The following is a 17,564-nucleotide window of genomic DNA, read 5'->3' as shown; positions in this document are numbered from 1 at the left end:
GAAGACAGAAGGTGGGGCTGAAGCCCCTTCCATGCAATAGATATAAATGCATGGAGAGGATCTGGGATGCTGTCATGGACCAGGTGATATATAGTGACATGGATGGCGCTCCATAGGATGAATCATGTACAGTAGGTGTGTGTTCTAGCCTCAGTGCCTGGTGTGATTTATCTGTGTTGTCACTGGGTTCATCCTGGTCTTGTCTGTGAGGGAGGGTGATGAAAGGGCCGGTTCCTCCTGCATGGAGCAGACATATTGATCCTACAATCCCGTAACACTAACACTTCTGAGTTTTTGATCACCGCTTCTCATATACAGTAGGCGTTATTGATGACAGTTATGGTGATCTATTTCTTCCAGTGGTCAATAATTTCAATAATTAAATAATGCTCAGTCCTTTGTTATCAAATGTTTACAATATTATCCTCTATATAGAAACATAATTTAGTTTTTTTATATTTTAATTGATTCTCTAGTTTCTAGAAGGCATTGTCCCCCAACCATATGTCCTTTGAGAATCCTGGGGAAAGGGCAGCCAATGTCCTTGCATCAACAAAAAAACTACTGTGTTTGACATGACATTTATGATAGAGTCACTTGGAATGTACTGTAATTCAGAACTTTATGTAAATGACAATAGAGAGTCCTTGTCGATATGGAAAAGCTCTGTAAGAAAAAAATGTTGATTCAATGTACAATTGTAAGGCAAGTAGGATTGTGAATTTGCTCAACATTTGGCCATAAAGCTGAACAGTACATTCTCAAGTTGAATTGTATGTTCATTGTACTTTGAATTTTTGTTTGAGTGAAATTACAATTTCACTTAAGAATTTATTCTACCTTATTTGCATATTTCCCAGTGTGCCTTGCATTTCGGGTAAATTGTAGTTGCCACCCATGACTGTACTTGTTAGCGACAGAGACATCATTGTTGTATTCAATGGCTTTCAGTTAAATCAAATCAAATCTTATTGGTTACACACAGATGTTTGCAGATGTTATCGTGGGTGTAGCAAAATGGTTATGTTCCGAGTACAACAGTGCAGTAATACCTAACAATATACGCAAATCCCAAGAATAAGAAGTAAGAAATGTAGAAACATAAGAATGAGCTATGTATATCATGGTGTGTATAGACATGAAAGTGTATGAATAAAAAAGGTGTGTACAGCAGTAGTTTTATTTATATATGAGCCTTGATTAGAATACAGTATATACATATGAAGTGGGTAAAACTGCATGTTAACATTATCAAAGTGACCAGTGTTCAATGACTATATACATAGGGCAGCAGTCTCTATGGTGCAGGGTTGAGTACCAGGTGGTAGCCGGCTAGTAACAGTGACAAAAGTTCAGGGCAGGGTACTCGGCAGAGGCCGGCTATTGGTTACTTTTTAACAGTCTGATGGCCTGTAGATAGAAGCTGCTTTTCATTCTCTCTGTCCCAGCTTTGATGCACATGTACTGTCTCCACCTACTAGACTGTAGCAGGGTGAACAGGCCGTGGCTCGGGTGTCTGAGGTCCTTGATGATTTTCTTGGCCTTCCTGTGACACCAGGTGCTATAGATGTCCTGGTGGGCAGGCAGTTGTCGTATCATGCTGAGATACAGCCCGACAGGATGCTCTCAATGGTGCATCTGTAGAAGTTTCTAAGGGTCTTAGGGTCCAAGACGCATTTCCAAGACTCATTTCTTCAGCCTCTTCTTCAGCCTCACTGTCTGTGTGGGTGGACCATGTCAGGATGTCAGTGATGTGCACGCCGAGGAAGTTGATGCTTTTCACCCTCTCCACTGTGGCCCTGTCGATGTGGATGGGGGCTGTCTCCTGAAGTCCACGATCAGCTCCTTTGTTTTAGTTGATGTTGAGGTTATTTCCCTGGCACCACTCCACCAGAGCCCTCACCTCCTCCCTGTAGGCTGTCTCGTCGTTGTTGGTAATCAGGCCTACTACTGTTGTGTTGTCTGCCAACTTGCTGATTCAGTTGGAGACGTGCGTGGCCACGCAGCCATGGGTGAACAGGGAGTACAGGAGGGGGCTGAGCATGCACGCTTGTGGGGCCCACATGTTGAGGGTCAGTGTAGGGGAGGTGTTGTTGCCTACTTTCATCACCTGGGGTCAGCCTATCAGGAAGTCCAGGATCCAGTTGCACAGGGCCAGGTTCAGACCCAGGGCCCTGAGCTTATTGAGGAGCTTGGAGGGCACTATGGTGTTAAAGGCTGAGCTGTAGAGAACGAAAGCTCACAGTCCTCGTGAGCGTCGGCGGCAGCTCTATGTTTTCCTCAAAGCGAGCTTGTCCTGTAGCCTTCACCAAGTGAGTGTCTAAGTACAGATGTCAGATCTTATTTGAGCCCTTTTGTTGCAGGAGGAAAATAATTCTGCAGAAGGAGGATTTGAATATCTGAAGAAATATTTAGAATCGCCGCCACAGGGCAGCTGGAAGCGGTGTTTGTATACAATGCACACCATACCTACATTGTACCTAACAGTATATAGACTATGTGCAGGCTATAGCCCTTCTCGTGTGGAATTTTCTGTGGATTATAATACATGTATATATTTGTAGGGGTAGATGTATTAGATCATATTCTTGGAGCTTGCTAGAGCACTGTGAATTGCAGTAGCACAATGGTCGAGCAACGCACTCCGGCTCCAAGCCTCATGAGTTTGCGTCAAGTGCTGGGCAACATAGTGACCAGCCTGAGCCTACAAGTTAATTGCATTTATTTAAGTAAAACGAATAGTCTGATATTTATTTACACAAAGAAAAAAGTGTCTCAGCTCAATGAAATCTTCTTTGGACAGGCTCAAATGCATAAACATCTTGACAGCTTCACAAAATCAAATATTAAAGCCAAACAATATAGGCTTTCAATCCACACAAAAGACCAGAACTATATTAACAAATTATACATACAGTGGGGGAAAAAAGTATTTGATCCCCTGCTGATTTTGTACATTTGCCCACTGACAAAGAAAGGATCAGTCTATAATTTTAATGGTAGGTTTATTTGAACAGTGAGAGACAGAACAACAACAAAAGAATCCAGAAAAATGTATGTCCGAAATGTTATACATTGATTTGCATTTTAATGAGGGACATAAGTATTTGACCTCCTCTCAATCAGAAAGATTTCTGGCTCCCAGGTGTCTTTTATACAGTTAACGAGCTGAGATTAGGAGCACACTCTTAAAGGGAGTGCTCCTAACCGCAGCTTGTTACCTGTAAAAAAGATACCTGTCCACAGAAGCAATAGATCAATCAGATTCCAAACTCTCCACCATAGCCAAGACCAAAGAGCTCTCCAAGGATGTCAGGGACAAGATTGTAGACCTACACAAGGCTGGAATGGGCTACAAGACCATCGCCAAGCAGCTTGGTGAGAAGGTGATAACATTTGGTGCGATTATTCGCAAATGGAAGAAACACAAAATAACTATCAATATCCCTCGGCCTGGGGCTCCATGCAAGATCTCACCTCGTGGAGTTGCAATGATCATGAGAACGGTGAGGAATCAGCCCAGAACTACACGGGAGGATCTTGTCAATGATCTCAAGGCAGCTGGGACCATAGTCACCAAGAAAACAATTGGTAACACACTACGCCGTGAAGGGCTGAAATCCTGCAGCGCCCGCAAGGTCCCCCTGCTCAAGAATACATATACATGCCCGTCTGAAGTTTGCCAATGAACATCTGAATGACTCCGAGGACAACTGGTGAAAATGTTGTGGTCAGATGAGACCAAAATGGAGCTCTTTGACATCAACTCAACTCGCCGTGTTTGGAGGAGGAGGAATGCTGCCTATGACTCCAAGAACAGCATCTCCACCGTCAAACATGGAGGTGGAAACATTATGCTTTGGGGGTATTTGTCTGTTAAGGGGACAGGACAACTTCACCGCATCAAAGGGACGATGGACGGGGCCATGTACCGTCAAATCTTGGGTGAGAACCTCCTTCCCTCAGCCAGGGCATTTAAAATGGGTCGTGGATGGGTATTCCACCATGACAATGACCCAAAACACACGGCCAAGGCAACAAAGGAGTGGCTCAAGAAGAAGCACATTAAGGTCCTGGAGTGGCCTAGCCAGTCTCCAGACCTTAATCCCATAGAAAATCTGTGTAGGGAGCTGAAGGTTCGAGTTGCCAAACGTCAGCCTCGAAACCTTAATGACTTGGAGAAGATCTGCAAAGCGGAGTGGGACAAAATCCCTCCTGAGATGTGTGCAAACCTGGTGGCCAACTACAAGAAACGTCTGACCTCTGTGATTGACAACAAGGGTTTTGCCACCAAGTACTAAGTCATGTTTTGCAGAGGAGTCAAAAACGTATTTCCCTCATTAAAATGCAAATCATTTTATAACATTTTTGACATGCATTTTTCTGGATTTTTTTGTTGTTATTCTGTCTCTCACTGTTCAAATAAACCTACCATTAAAATTATAGACTGATCATTTCTTTGTATGTGGGCAAACGTACAAAATCAGCAGGGGATCAAATACTTTTTTCCCCCACTGTAGTGTCATGACGTTGGCCTGTGGGTAAGGTTTATGACCCCCCCATAAATACCTTTCTCCCTTCCCCTCTCTCTCTGACCCTACTGAATGACTTTTGAATAGCCTTTGTTAAATATAGAGAGTCTGGGAACATCAAACAAGTGGGGGGAAAGGAACTATATTTCAGTAATAGAACCAGTTGGCAATATACCAGGTACTTAATGAGTGTGGATGTCAGTTCGGTTGTCATCTGAGACTTTATGACTGATGACATGACGACAAACTGTACCTGGGAAAGTCTACACATTCTAGTTATCAGATTCACATGGAATTGTTGTGCAAATTAAATGTTTGATATTGAAACTGTTTGTTAGGAGATTAAATGTAATTTTAGCTTCCAAATGAGAGAATTGGGTTTTCATAAGGAAAGAGCCCTTCTCAATCAGTGGCCCGCCCCTGTGAAGAGACATGGGTTATAAACCATGAAACACATCCTTCTCCCTCGCCACTATATAAGTCAGTGATGAAATATAACCAGTCTGTTCCGGGTACGTGAGGTCTGCAGCCTCTGCGTTAAAAGGACACACATGTCAAGTACAGAACTAAGCCAACCTCAGCGTGAGCTTTGGTTGCGAATGGTATGAACTTTGAACCCTTATTCACTACAGAAGTGATTCTTTCTAGCCGTTGAGTTAGCAGCGTGGGCTAGGAAAGGACGGACGACGTATCCAGTCTAACACACAACGAAGATACTACAACGTATCCATTTTACCACCAGTGACATTCTTCCGAGGACAGGAAGATCTGTCCTGGGCTCAGCCCCACCTGCCCTGAATGACGGATCGCCACTGATCGGGGGATAGAGTTGTTTGTGCCAGAAGGGTGCGGGTCGGAATCTAACCCACGCCGACGCGGTAGGCCTTTATGTGCACTATGAAAGCAGCGACCAACCACTAGACCACCCCAGGCCATGATTGAACAAAAGTTTGACCTGAGGATACACGACACTTAAATGTCGTAGTTTAATGGAAACCAATAACTATTGTGTGTTATTAGGCTATATGAAACTACGGTTGTTGATGTGTATGGCAGCATTTCAGATACATTTTTGATTATGTGAATGTTTCATTAATAAGACCTGGGTCTAGCGTTTGAGCAAGCGAGAGAGAAAATTATTTTGATAGCGAGCCCTGATCTCAATGATTCAAATGCAAACACATGGAGAGAAAGAGAAGTGCTATTTTTCAGAGACTCACGAGGCTCATTTGAATTTCCTGATGCAGCAGGATAATTCTCTGTGACAAAAGAGTGATCAAGTTAAGATCTGACATCTATAAATACACTGAGTATACCAAACATCATTAGGAATACCTTTCTAATATTGAGTTGCACCCCCCTCCTTTTGCCCTCAGAACAGCCTCAATTAGTTGTGTCATGGACTCTACACGGTGTCGAACGCATTCCACAGGGATGCTGTCCCATGTTGACTACAATTCTTCTGACAGTTCTGTAAAGTTGGCTGGATGACCTTTGGGTGGTGGACCATTCTTGATACGCATGGAAAACTGTTGAGCGTGACAAACCCAGCAGCGTTGCAGTTCTTGACACAAACCGGTGCGCCTGGCACCTACTACCATACCTCGTTCAAAGGCACTTCATTTTTTTGCTTTGCCCATTCACTCTCTGAATGGCACACATACACAATCCATGTCTCAAGGCTTAAAAATCCCTCTTTAACATGTCTCCTACCCTTCATCTACACTAATTGAAGTGAACTTAACAAGTGACATCTGTAAGGGATCAAGCTTTCACCTGGATTCACCTGGTCAGTCTATACCATGGAAAGAGCAGGTGTTCCTAATGTTTTGTATACTCAGTGTGTAATTTGTTTCCAAAATACTTTCTGGACCAATTCCAAGTGGTTCACCACCCCTAATGGACGAGCTGCCACTGGACCCCACTATGGAAAGCTGGAACTTTCACGAACATGTACATGCTTCACGGGACTCGTCTGAAGTTGGTACCACCAATGTACCAACCTCTGTCTGTAGCGTCCGAATGGTTGGGGCTAATATGACCCCACCATCAAAAGCTGAGACTCTCACGAACATGTGCATGTTGGTTGTTTTGCCCCACACTGCCCACAAGCCTCACAAGACTAAATCTGAAGGTAACCCAGTACCGGGCTGAAAAAGTTATGGAAGTGAATAGGGTATTTCTACGTCATTATGCGGTTTTAAAAAAGTATACATTCCTGAGCTTTCTAATATCTCTAATATGTAGGACAGAAACTTCAAACCAAAAATATGTCACTTTCTCTTTGAAAGAGTGGGGATAGAGTGCCGTTTGAAACTGTTAAGTGCACCTCATCTGACTTTAGACGATAGTTCGGCAGCCTCTACCACTCTTTCCGCGCGGTGCGGGTGAAGCACGCCACCGTTTCATGTAGCATGCCAGAGAGCAGTTCTTCCACTGTCGGGAGAAATGGTAATCCATATCAATACACACAGTATGTTAATTGCATGCAAATTAAGGTTGCTTAGCTACCACACCCACAACAGAAGCTCAATCATGGTCTCGAATTTGCAGGTGGATGACTTCTGTGAGAGGTCGCTGCTATGCCTGAATTCGACCCAAAACCAACGAGGAAGTCTTCTGCAGTGTTGAGATCGGTTGTATGAAACCAATCGATATGTCAAGAAAAGCTCTTAACCATGCCAGCCTGTTTTCAATTTCTATTCAGTTCGACTTCCCATAAATTCATTGTCTGAACTGTGCCTTAGACTCTAGAGGACACATTAGCTTAAATTCTTGTCCTTTTGAAGTCCACTCAACTCACAGATTAACATTGATTAAGCAATTGGTTAAATTGGCTTATTTACAGTGAATTATTTCTCAGAGTGAAAGGTTGGCCAGAGCTTTACAGGGAAAAGGTTGACTAGTTACTTGGATCTGGCCTTACTTGGGGAATGAATGGGTTGACACAAGCAGAAATCGCCCTATCCTTTGGGCATTTTCTGTTCAACAATGCAGAGCAGCCATAATAGATCAGACCATTTAACATTCTAATACCTGAAAATTTAAAAAAGCTTATTTGCACCCTATAAATGTCATTCTAACAGCAACAAAAACCGCAAAAAAACTAAGAGTTGATCATCAGATGGAGAAACCATGCTTCCTACAGATGTAGGATCTTAATGTGATCAATCTTTTGTTGCTGAGAATTTCCCCTTATTAATCATTCCTAATTATTTGCCCTAATGATACATTTATCAAACCTTATAATTACTGGACATTTTTATAATCCTCATAAGAATTTACATTTACTGTTTCTGCGGGATTATTTTCCTGCTGTAGCAAACTGGCTCAAATTAAGATCCTACATCTGCAGGTAATAGTGATAATCTCTGTGTCCTGGGGCAGAGTGATAAATAAAGGATTAAAACGGCTCGCGTGCAAATGAAACTCCCTAGGCATACCGCACTGGGAGGGAATGTACGTTGGCAGGCCTTGCCTTGTAATTAAATTGTTCAGCAGGGTAAAATCATATGAGAATCTCTGCCTAGGTCTGCCCAGAACTGCATTATTTTATCCTTGTTTGGAACCATTTTACTGTATTTTTTATTTAAGTAATTGTATTGATTGGTTACTCAAATTAAATAATGTATGTATATGTAACCTATATTGGATATGAATCCAGAGTGTACTCTAGTTGTGTTTCAGCAGTCTGACTAGATAACAGGCATCTGGTCTCACACAGACAGAGGTCTAAGGAATGACACAGTCAGGCTAATAGTCTCCTGCTGTCTTTGTCCTTGTAAGGAGACTCCAGGTTGGTTCACAGACTCCAGCTAAAAGGTCAAACTCATTCAACAATCCTTTGGGAGCGGGGTTATGGCAGAAGACCTCTCCGATGTGGAATGTTTATTTGGATGCCTTAGTTTCCAGGGACAGGTCTCATGACTGCTATCACTACACAGAACCTTTCTATAACCTAGAAGTGATGGAGCAACTTTGTCACATGACCATTTCCTCTGTTGCTTGGCAGAATACAGTAATTTGTTTTAGACTCCAGTTATACCACAAATCAAATCAATTTGTATTTGTCACTTGCTTTGTAAACAACAAGTGTAGGCTAAGAGTGTAATGCTTACTTAGGGGTCCTTTTCCATCAATGCACACAGTGTAAAGGAAATGGCTTAGTGCCCATCTGGGAAGTGACATACTACTGTACTTACAGTGCCTTCAGAAAGTATTCAAACCCCTTTTCTTTTTCCCACGTTGTTGTGTTACAGCCTGAGTTTAAAATTGATTACATTTAGATTTGTGTCACTGGCCTACACACAATACCCCATAATATCAAATTGGAATTATGTTAAGACATTTTTACAAATTAATAAAAAAATGAAAAGCTGAAATGTCTTGAGTGAATAAGTATTCAACCTCTGCTATGGCAAGCCTAAATAAGTTCAGAAATAAAAATGTGCTTAACAGAGTTGCATGGATTCACTCTGTTTAATAATAGTGTTTAAGATGATTTTTGAATGACTACCTCATCTCTGTAGCCACACGTAAAATTGTCGGTAAGGTCCCTCAGTCAAGTAGTGAATTTCAAATACAGATTCAACCAAAGACCAGGGAGGTTTTCCAGTGCTTCGCAAAGAAGGGCACCTATTGGTAGATGTGTTTAAAAAACAAAGCATACATTGAATATCCCTTTGAGCATGGTGAAGTAATCAATACAATTTGGATGGTGTATCAATCAATACGCCCAGTCACTACAAAGATACAGGTGTCCTTCCTAACTCAGTTGCCGAAGAGGAAGGAGTACACTCAGGGATTTCACCATGAGACCAATGGTGACTTAAACAGTTAGAGTTTAATATCTGTGATAGGAGAAAACTGAGGATGGATCAACAACATTGTAGTTACTCCACAGTACTAACTTAAATTACAGAGTGAAAAGAATGAAGCCTGTACAGAATTAAAAAATATTCAAAAACATGCATCCTGTGCAATAAGGCACTAAAGTAAAACTGAAAAAGCAAGTCTTCTTATTATTGGTGTCCTTTTTATTTAATTTCACCTTTATTTAACCAGGTAGGCTAGTTGAGAACAAGTTCTCATTTACAACTGCGACCTGGCCAAGATAAAGCAAAAGCAGTGCGACACAAACAACAGAGTTACACATGGAATAAACAAACATACAGTCAATAATACAATAGAAAAAGTCTATATACAGTGTGTCATGACGTTGCCCTCTTTGAGTACAGGGAGCACAGTTGACCCCCTCCCCCTTGCACCATCCCCCTACCTACCTCTCCCTACCCAGGCCCGGTGAAGGCGGTCGTAAATTCCAAAGGAAATGTCCTGCCGCCTGGCCCAGTTGAGACACAGAGGGGTTTCATAGAGAGACACAGGAAATTCTTCCAACTCACAGAATTGGGGAACCGAATGACATTTATGTTCTGGAGAAGGTATAAAAGATCGGTGAAGAATCCAGCTACGAACTGGTCCGCTTGGTACAATTTTGTGATCCTCAGAAGAGACAACATAGCCATATTACCATAATGCTGTTTATATAATAGCCTCAGCTATGGGACTTGCATCTAAATGGTTGTATAAAATGTATTTAATAAGATTAAAGCTATTTGGAATATGTAGAGAGGCTATGTACTGATGTTAATGTGATAGAATTGTATTTCTGTTCAAAGCTTAACTCAGTCATCGGCACGCCCCCAGGGACACAGACAAGACCTGGCGTCATGAGACAGCCTTTTTCTGTCATTCTGAATAAAACCCCCACCCAGGGTTACTTTCTTCAGACCAGGCCTCCACTCCATTGCGAGTTGGCCAATAGGTTTGACCATCCAATTCCTTTACTGAAAGTTAACTTTTAGACTACCGATACCGACAGAATAAGAACAAGTCTTTGATATTAATTATTAGTCTGCAGCTAAGTAAATTATATCATTGAACGAAGACCGACGAAACATCCATTCTATAACGACATTAATGAATGTCGCTTTGAAAGATCCATTCTAACCGAGAGAGAGAGAACAGGACAAAAACTTTCCAACAAGGATCCCGACGACACACTGAGCGTAAATATATATTGATTGCAATTGTTCCCGAATGAGTGAGCGTTCATGTGCAAAGGATTAGCATATCATTTGTTAATATTTATCTACTCTGTAGTGTCTTCTCAGCTGCCCTTTATGACCCTTTGTTTAACAAGACACCAGCCATGCCTGTTTAGCCCACTAGGGTACATTACTCCACCAATGCTTTGTAACGATAACCAACTGTTTGTATGCTTTCTGTGAATTACTTAGTGTAGTAAATAAATGATTTTAAGACAATTGATGAATGGATGACTTTAGTACAGGCTGGATTCGTGCAGATACAACAATTTACGACGTTTGGAATGAGACTGGACGCAAGGTAAAATATACCATTTAAACCAGAAGATAATCGGCCTATACTATAATATATAATGTTATAATATAGGAAAGTTATATTAGGAAAATTATAACTTTGTAATCTGAATATTTTCCTTGGTGCCCCGATCTCCTAGTTAATTACAGTTAAACGATTAATCAGTTTAATCGCGTGATAATAATTACAGGGAGTTATTTTGATAAACATGTCTTCAGTTAATGGTGCCCAAAGACACGACAAGTGTGTGCAAATGAGGTAGGATAAGGGAGGTAAGGCAATAAATAGCCCATAGTGGCGAAATAATTACAATATAGCAATTAAACACTGGAGTGACAGATGTGCAGAAGATGAGTGTGCAAGTAGAGATACTGGGGTACAAAGGAGCAAAATAAATAACAGTATGGGGATGCGGTAGTTGGATGGGCTATTTACAGATGGGCTATGTACAGGTGCAATGATCGGTAAGCTGCTCTGACAGCTGGTGCTTAAAGTTAGTGAGGGAGATATGAGTCTCCAGCTTCAGGGATTTTTGCAGTTTGTTCCAGTCATTAGCAGCAGAGAACTGGAAGGTAAGGCGGCCAAAGGAGGAATAGGCTTTGTGGGTGACCAGTGAAATATATCTGCTGGAGCGCGTGCTACGGGTGGGTGCTGCTATGGTGACCAGTGAGCTGGGATAAAGCGGGGCTTTACCTAGCAAAGACTTTTAGATGACCTGGAGCCAGTGGGTTTGGTGACGAATATGAAGCGAGGGCCAGCCAACGAAAGCATACAGGTCGCAGTGGTGGATAGTATATGGGGCTTTGGTGACAAAACGGATGGCACTGTTGTAGACTGCATCCAATTTGCTGAGTAGAGTGTTGGAGGCTATTTTGTAAATGACCGTCGAAGTCAAGGATCAGTAGGATAGTCAGTTTTACGAGGGTATGTTTGGCAGCATGAGTGAAGGATGCTTTGTTGCGAAATAGGAAGCAGATTCTAGTTTTAATTTTGGATTGGAGATGCTTAATGTGAGTCTGAAATTAGAGTTTACAGTCTAACCAGACACCTAGGTATTTGTAGTTGTCCACATATTCTAAGTCAGAACCGTCCAGAGTAGTGAAGCTGGATGGTTGGGCAGCGATCGGTTGAAGAGCATGCATTTAGTTTTACTTGCATTTAAAAGCAGTTGGAGGCCACGGAAGGAGAGTTGTATGGCATTGAAGCTCGTCTGGAGGTTAGTTAACACAGTGTCCAAAGAAGGGACAGAAGTATACAGAATGGTGTCATTTGCGTAGAGGTGGATCAGAGAATCACCAGCAGCAAAAGCGACATCATTGACGTATACAGAGAAAAGAGTCGGCCTGAGAATTGAACCCTGTGGCACCCCCATTGAGTCTGCCAGAGGTCCGGACAACAGGCCCTCCGATTTGACACACTGAACTCTGTCTGAGAAGTAGTTGGTGAACCAGGCGAGGCAGTCCTTTGAGAAACCAAGGCTGTTGAGTCTGCCGATAAGAATGTGAATGTCCTTAGTAGTGGTTCGACCATGAAGGCCTGATTCATGCAGTCTCCTCTGAACAGTTGATGTTGAGATGTGTCTGCTACTTGAACTCTGTGAAGCATTTATTTGGGCTGCAATTTCTGAGGCTGGTAACTCTAATGAACTTATCCTCTGCAGCAGAGGTAACTCTGGGTCTTCCTTTCCAGTGGCGGTCCTCATGAGAGCCAGTTTCATCATAGCGCTTGATGGTTTCTGCGACTGCACTTGAAGAAACGTTCAAAGTTCTTGTTGTTTTCAAAGTTCTTCATGTCTTAAAGTAATGATGGACTCCCATTTCTCTTTGCTTATTTGAGCTGTTCTTGCCATAATTAATAGGAATCAAGGTAAGACCCAAGTGCAGACTGTGTGAAGTAAATGTTCATTGTAACCACAGGGGCAGGCAAATGACAGGTCAAGGCAGGCAGGGGTCGATAATCCAGAGTAGGAGCAAAGGTACAGGACAGCAGGCAGGCTCAGAGACAGGTGGAGTGGTCAGGCGGGCAGGTACCGGGTCAGGACAGGCAAGAGTCAAAAACCAGGAGGACGAGGAAAAGACAGGAGCTGACCGGACAAACGCTGTTAAGCTTGACAAACAAGACGAACTGGCAACAGACAAACAGAACACAGGTATAAATACACAGGGGATAATGGGGAAGATGGGCGACACGTGGAGGGGGTTGGAGACAAGCACAAAGACAGGTGAAACAGATCAGGGGGTGACAATAATATGGACTTGGTCTTTTACCAAAAAAGGCTATCTTCTGTATACCACCCCTACCTTGTCACAACACAACTGATTGGCTCAAATGCATTAAGAAGTAAAGAAATTCCACAAATTAACAAGGCACACCTGTTAATTGAAATGTATTCCAGGTGACTACCTCATGAAGCTGGTTGAGAGAATGCCAAGATTGCTTTAATGACAGCTTTGCACAAAGGGTGACTACTTTGAAGAATCTCAAATATATTTATATATTAAAATATATTATTTGTTCAACACTTTTTTGGTTACTATATTATTCCATATGTGTTGTTTCATAGTTTTGATGTCTTCACTATTATTCTACAATGTAGAAAATAGTACATAGAAAGATAAACCGTGGAATGAGTAGGTGTGTCCAAACTTTTGACTGGTACTGTATATAAATGAGAATTCTGTATTTAATTTTAAATGAAAGTGCAAAAATGTCTAAAAACATGTTCTCTCTTTGTCATTACGGGGTATTGTGTGTAGTGTGACAAACCTATTCAAGGTTAAGAAAGTTTGTCACAAATTAAGCGGGAGACCGTCACCAAAATCACCCCAGAATGAGAGTTATTTCGAACAGGACAGTACCTGTGTGTTGGTTTCTCCGTCCTGGTCCACCCAGGCTGCAGGCGAGGTCAAGAATAGCAGGGTTCGGTAAACAAATCTGTTTCTCGGTAGGTCCAGGTCCAAACGCTAACAAGTAAGTCCAATCAGTCCAGGTCATACACGGTAAATCCAGCCAACATATATAGTCACTTTCTCTATGGTTCGCAGATCCCCCAGCCCCTTCCTCTCTCTATTCCTGGTTTGTCTTGACCCCTTATTTGTGGGTCGGCCCCACTTTCTGGACGGTCCCCTTGCTTCTGGGAGTTGTGGTTTTGGCGGTCGGCCATTTTGTGATCTGTAGTTCTGGTCGGGGTGGCCATTTTAGTGAGAGGGCAGAGCCCGTTTATTAGTTCTGCCCTCACATATCTGCCATTTAATCACTCGGCCGCCTTCTTTGCCACACATCTCCCCCCTAGATTCGACCCCCTAGGTCGGGCTACTGCAGCAAAATGGGCGTGTATGCGGGATAACCCATCCACATTTCCTTCCCTGCTCTGTGTTTTAAGTCAAAGTGAAACGGTTGGAGACTCAAAAACCACTGCATCACCTGAGCCGCCTTCTCTTTAGCCCTACGCATCCAGGTGAGTGGGGCATGGTCACTGATGAGGGTGAAGTGGTGCCCTAGCAGGTAGTATTTCAGTCTTTCTAGAGCCCACTTTACTGCCAGCGCCTCTTTCTCAACGACTGAGTAGTTGGCCTCCCATGGTTCCAGCTTCCTGCTTAAAAACAGGATGGGGTGTTCAACCCCTTCTCCCTCTTGGGAGAGCATGGCTCCAAAGCCGACCTCTGAGGCATCCGTCTGAATTACGAACTCTCGTTTATTAGTTCTGACCTCACATCTGCCATTTATCACTCGGCCCCCTTCTTTGCCCCACATCTCCCCCCCACACATCTCGGCCATTTTGTGATCTGTAGTTCTGGTCGGGGTGGCCATTTTAGTGAGAGCGCAGAGCTCGTTTATTAGTTCTTCCCTCACATATCTGCCATTTATCACTCGGCCGCCTTCTTTGCCACAGTAGATGTTTGAGATTTTTTGTATTTATTTAATCCATTTTGAATTCAGGCTGTAACACAACATGTGAAATAAGTCAAGCGGTATGAATACTCTCTGAAGGCACTGTAGATTGTAGGTGATGCGGAGCACATGCAGATGCTATGACAGACTGTTTTCCTCTGTCTGCAGAGGGTGGATGTGATGCAGTTCTGAACTCCAATGACCTTTGTGTTACTTGGGAAACATCCTGCTCTTGGACACAGTAAAGCAGCAGTGCCAGCATTTTTTTTAACCAATGCTTCAATCAAATGTGAGCTGGAGACCGCCCAGCCAGGGATACTTCTCTCTAGCTAATAAGACAGTGTCGCCAACATTTAGTGGATTCCGAAAGCAACAAAGGAAGGTTGGTCAGATAGAAGACTCTAGTGATGGACTGTATGTTGTTCACTTTACATTCAATGGTGAATTCTAGAAAATTGCTTTTAGATCAAGAGAGGAGATCTGAAAAAAGTATTTAACTCTGTGTGGAATGATTTTTACTTGAGTATTTCTGTCTCTGGTCCTGTTGCTATAGTGAGGGCATGGCCAGACAAAATGTGCCAGCATTCTTTGGTGTCTTGGTCACATTCCCCACCCCCTGTCTCACATTGGTGGAGCAAGGCATGAGAGTTAGCTGGGGGAGGGGGGAAATTACCATTATTTTGTTTGGTAGCCCATAAAGTCGTTTAGTCACGTTTGCTGTCTGACACTGTGGCTTACCTCATACTGATGAACGACTTTACTGTCTATTCTTTCACTTTCCACTCTGTTTAGGGAATCATGCTGTGCCTCGGTATGCCCCCTTTTTCTATCCTTAGACAATGTAGCAGTCAGAGTCTAATTTGGAGATACTGACCAGGCCTGTGCTATAACTGCCTGTTATGTCATGTGAATGTAATACAGGCTAAAAGTGGCTTATAACCCATTGTGTCACTATTTCAACACAAGTCTACTGGCATGCTATGGTAACCAAGAAGATATGACCAGTCAACTGAGAGAAGGATTCCCTGCTAACCATAGGCTATGAGTAACGGTTGTGACTGTGAGAGAGTCGGGCAGTTCATTTACTCTCAAGTTTATCATGGTCTCTTCTGACTATTCCTGTAAGGAGTTGGTTTATACAAACAATAACTGAAGATTTTCTTGAGTAAACATATTCATATTTCTGACTAGTTAAATATTTCAAAATATTTAATACATTAATCTCTTTAGAGTTCAGATATACTTACATTCATTTTCAAGTTCTTGCCCAAGCTTTAGCAACAATAGATACAACACATGCTCAGTTATTCCCCTTCTGTGACTAGGATGGAAGGAATGTTTCTTCCCCTTCTGTGACTAGGAATGTTTCTTCCCCTTCTGTGACTAGGAATGTTTCTTCCCCTTCTGTGACTAGGAATGTTTCTTCCATTGATGTTAGCCACTGAATTCCATGTAATGATGAGACCCTGGTAGATAGATGCCTGTTTAAAGAGCGAAGACATATCAATTGAGACATGCTGTCAACTTCATGGAATCTTCATGAAAAAAAAAAAAAAAATGAAATGTATGCATTCACTACTGTAAGTCGCTCTGGATAAGAGCGTCTGCTAAATGACTAAAATGTAAAAAATGTAAAAAATGTATGTAAAATGAATCTCTTTTGTAAACATAAAACAGAGGTCCAATCTAGAGGAACCTCAAGCAATTTGTAGCAAAGACTTAGTGATCATTTGTTTTTCTAGGTGATATACATACAGTATATTGTATGGAACCACCTGTCCTTTGTTGTAATCAAAGACCCAGTGGGAAGTGTATAGGGCAGTAGTGGGAGACAGAGTTCAGGTTACAGTCAAGGTAAAGGTTAAGGCCAAGGCTGGGACGGGGAGACTCCGACCATGTAGTGTCTTTACTAACTGTGACATTCTGTTCACACTGATATACCTCAAAGGCCTATATGGCATATTAAACAATACTAAGGCTAGTTGAGAGCTCCATGAGCACGGTTATTCCTAACATTTTTAGAAGCATTAGGCCAGAACTATGACATCTAAGTTTGAACATTGGTCTTGAGGATTAGACTATTTTGTATTTCAAATGTAAGTATAAGTAAGTGCAGGTAACTGACCCTCCATGTGTTCTGTGTTGTAGATGGGAAGAGGAGCTAAACAGACGAGAGCAGCTGGAGTCCTTGGTGGAATCCATGCAGGAGGTGAGTAGACATAAACCATCAATTCACCTTCAACATAAAATAAATGGACCTTCACCATAACATCATTTCACCTTCATCTCAAGATCCAATTGTACTTTATTCAGTATAATGCCTTTCAGATGGTTATTGTCATAAAGACATAGAAAACGTAAGCCCCACAGCTGCTGAAAACAGATACATCCTTTGAATCAGCGCAATTCCACCATAACGGAATTGCGCTGAAACTCACTTGCGCTGAGATGTTTCACTGAAAATGTATGCCAAACAAAAACCATTGATTTCAAACTTTAACAAACCATACAACTCTATGCAAAAGTAAGAATTTTAACAATTTACATAGAATATTTTACAAAAACACATTTACTGGAAGAACTGTGCAGATGCAAAGTTTTGTAACCCAATTAAGATTCAATGATGTCTGCAGAAGGAATGGGGTGTCAGCTATGACATGACACATTGCCTTTGAAAAAATCTATTTTGGTTATTGAATTACAGTAAGTTAAGTGGATTTACACCTTTTAACGGAATTG

The 17,564-nt window shown here is 42.1% G+C and overlaps 1 protein-coding gene across 3 annotated transcripts in view; it reads left to right on the top strand.

The window, feature by feature from the left end:
• LOC106582958 (intermediate filament family orphan 2) overlaps positions 1 to 17,564 on the top strand; it is an 84,373-nt gene that overhangs the window by 39,537 nt on the left and 27,272 nt on the right. For all 3 annotated transcript variants that reach the window (XM_014166604.3, XM_014166602.3, XM_014166601.3), the window contains exon 2: positions 16,974 to 17,034. In XM_014166604.3, coding sequence (XP_014022079.3) covers positions 16,974 to 17,034 — 61 coding nt within the window. The remainder of the gene's footprint in view (positions 1 to 16,973; positions 17,035 to 17,564) is intronic.

The sequence above is a fragment of the Salmo salar genome, chromosome 22 (genome assembly GCF_965601325.2).
Source record: "Salmo salar chromosome 22, fSalSal1, whole genome shotgun sequence".
Taxonomy (NCBI): Eukaryota; Metazoa; Chordata; class Actinopteri; order Salmoniformes; family Salmonidae; genus Salmo; species Salmo salar.
This window is presented reverse-complemented; position numbering and strand designations above follow the sequence as displayed.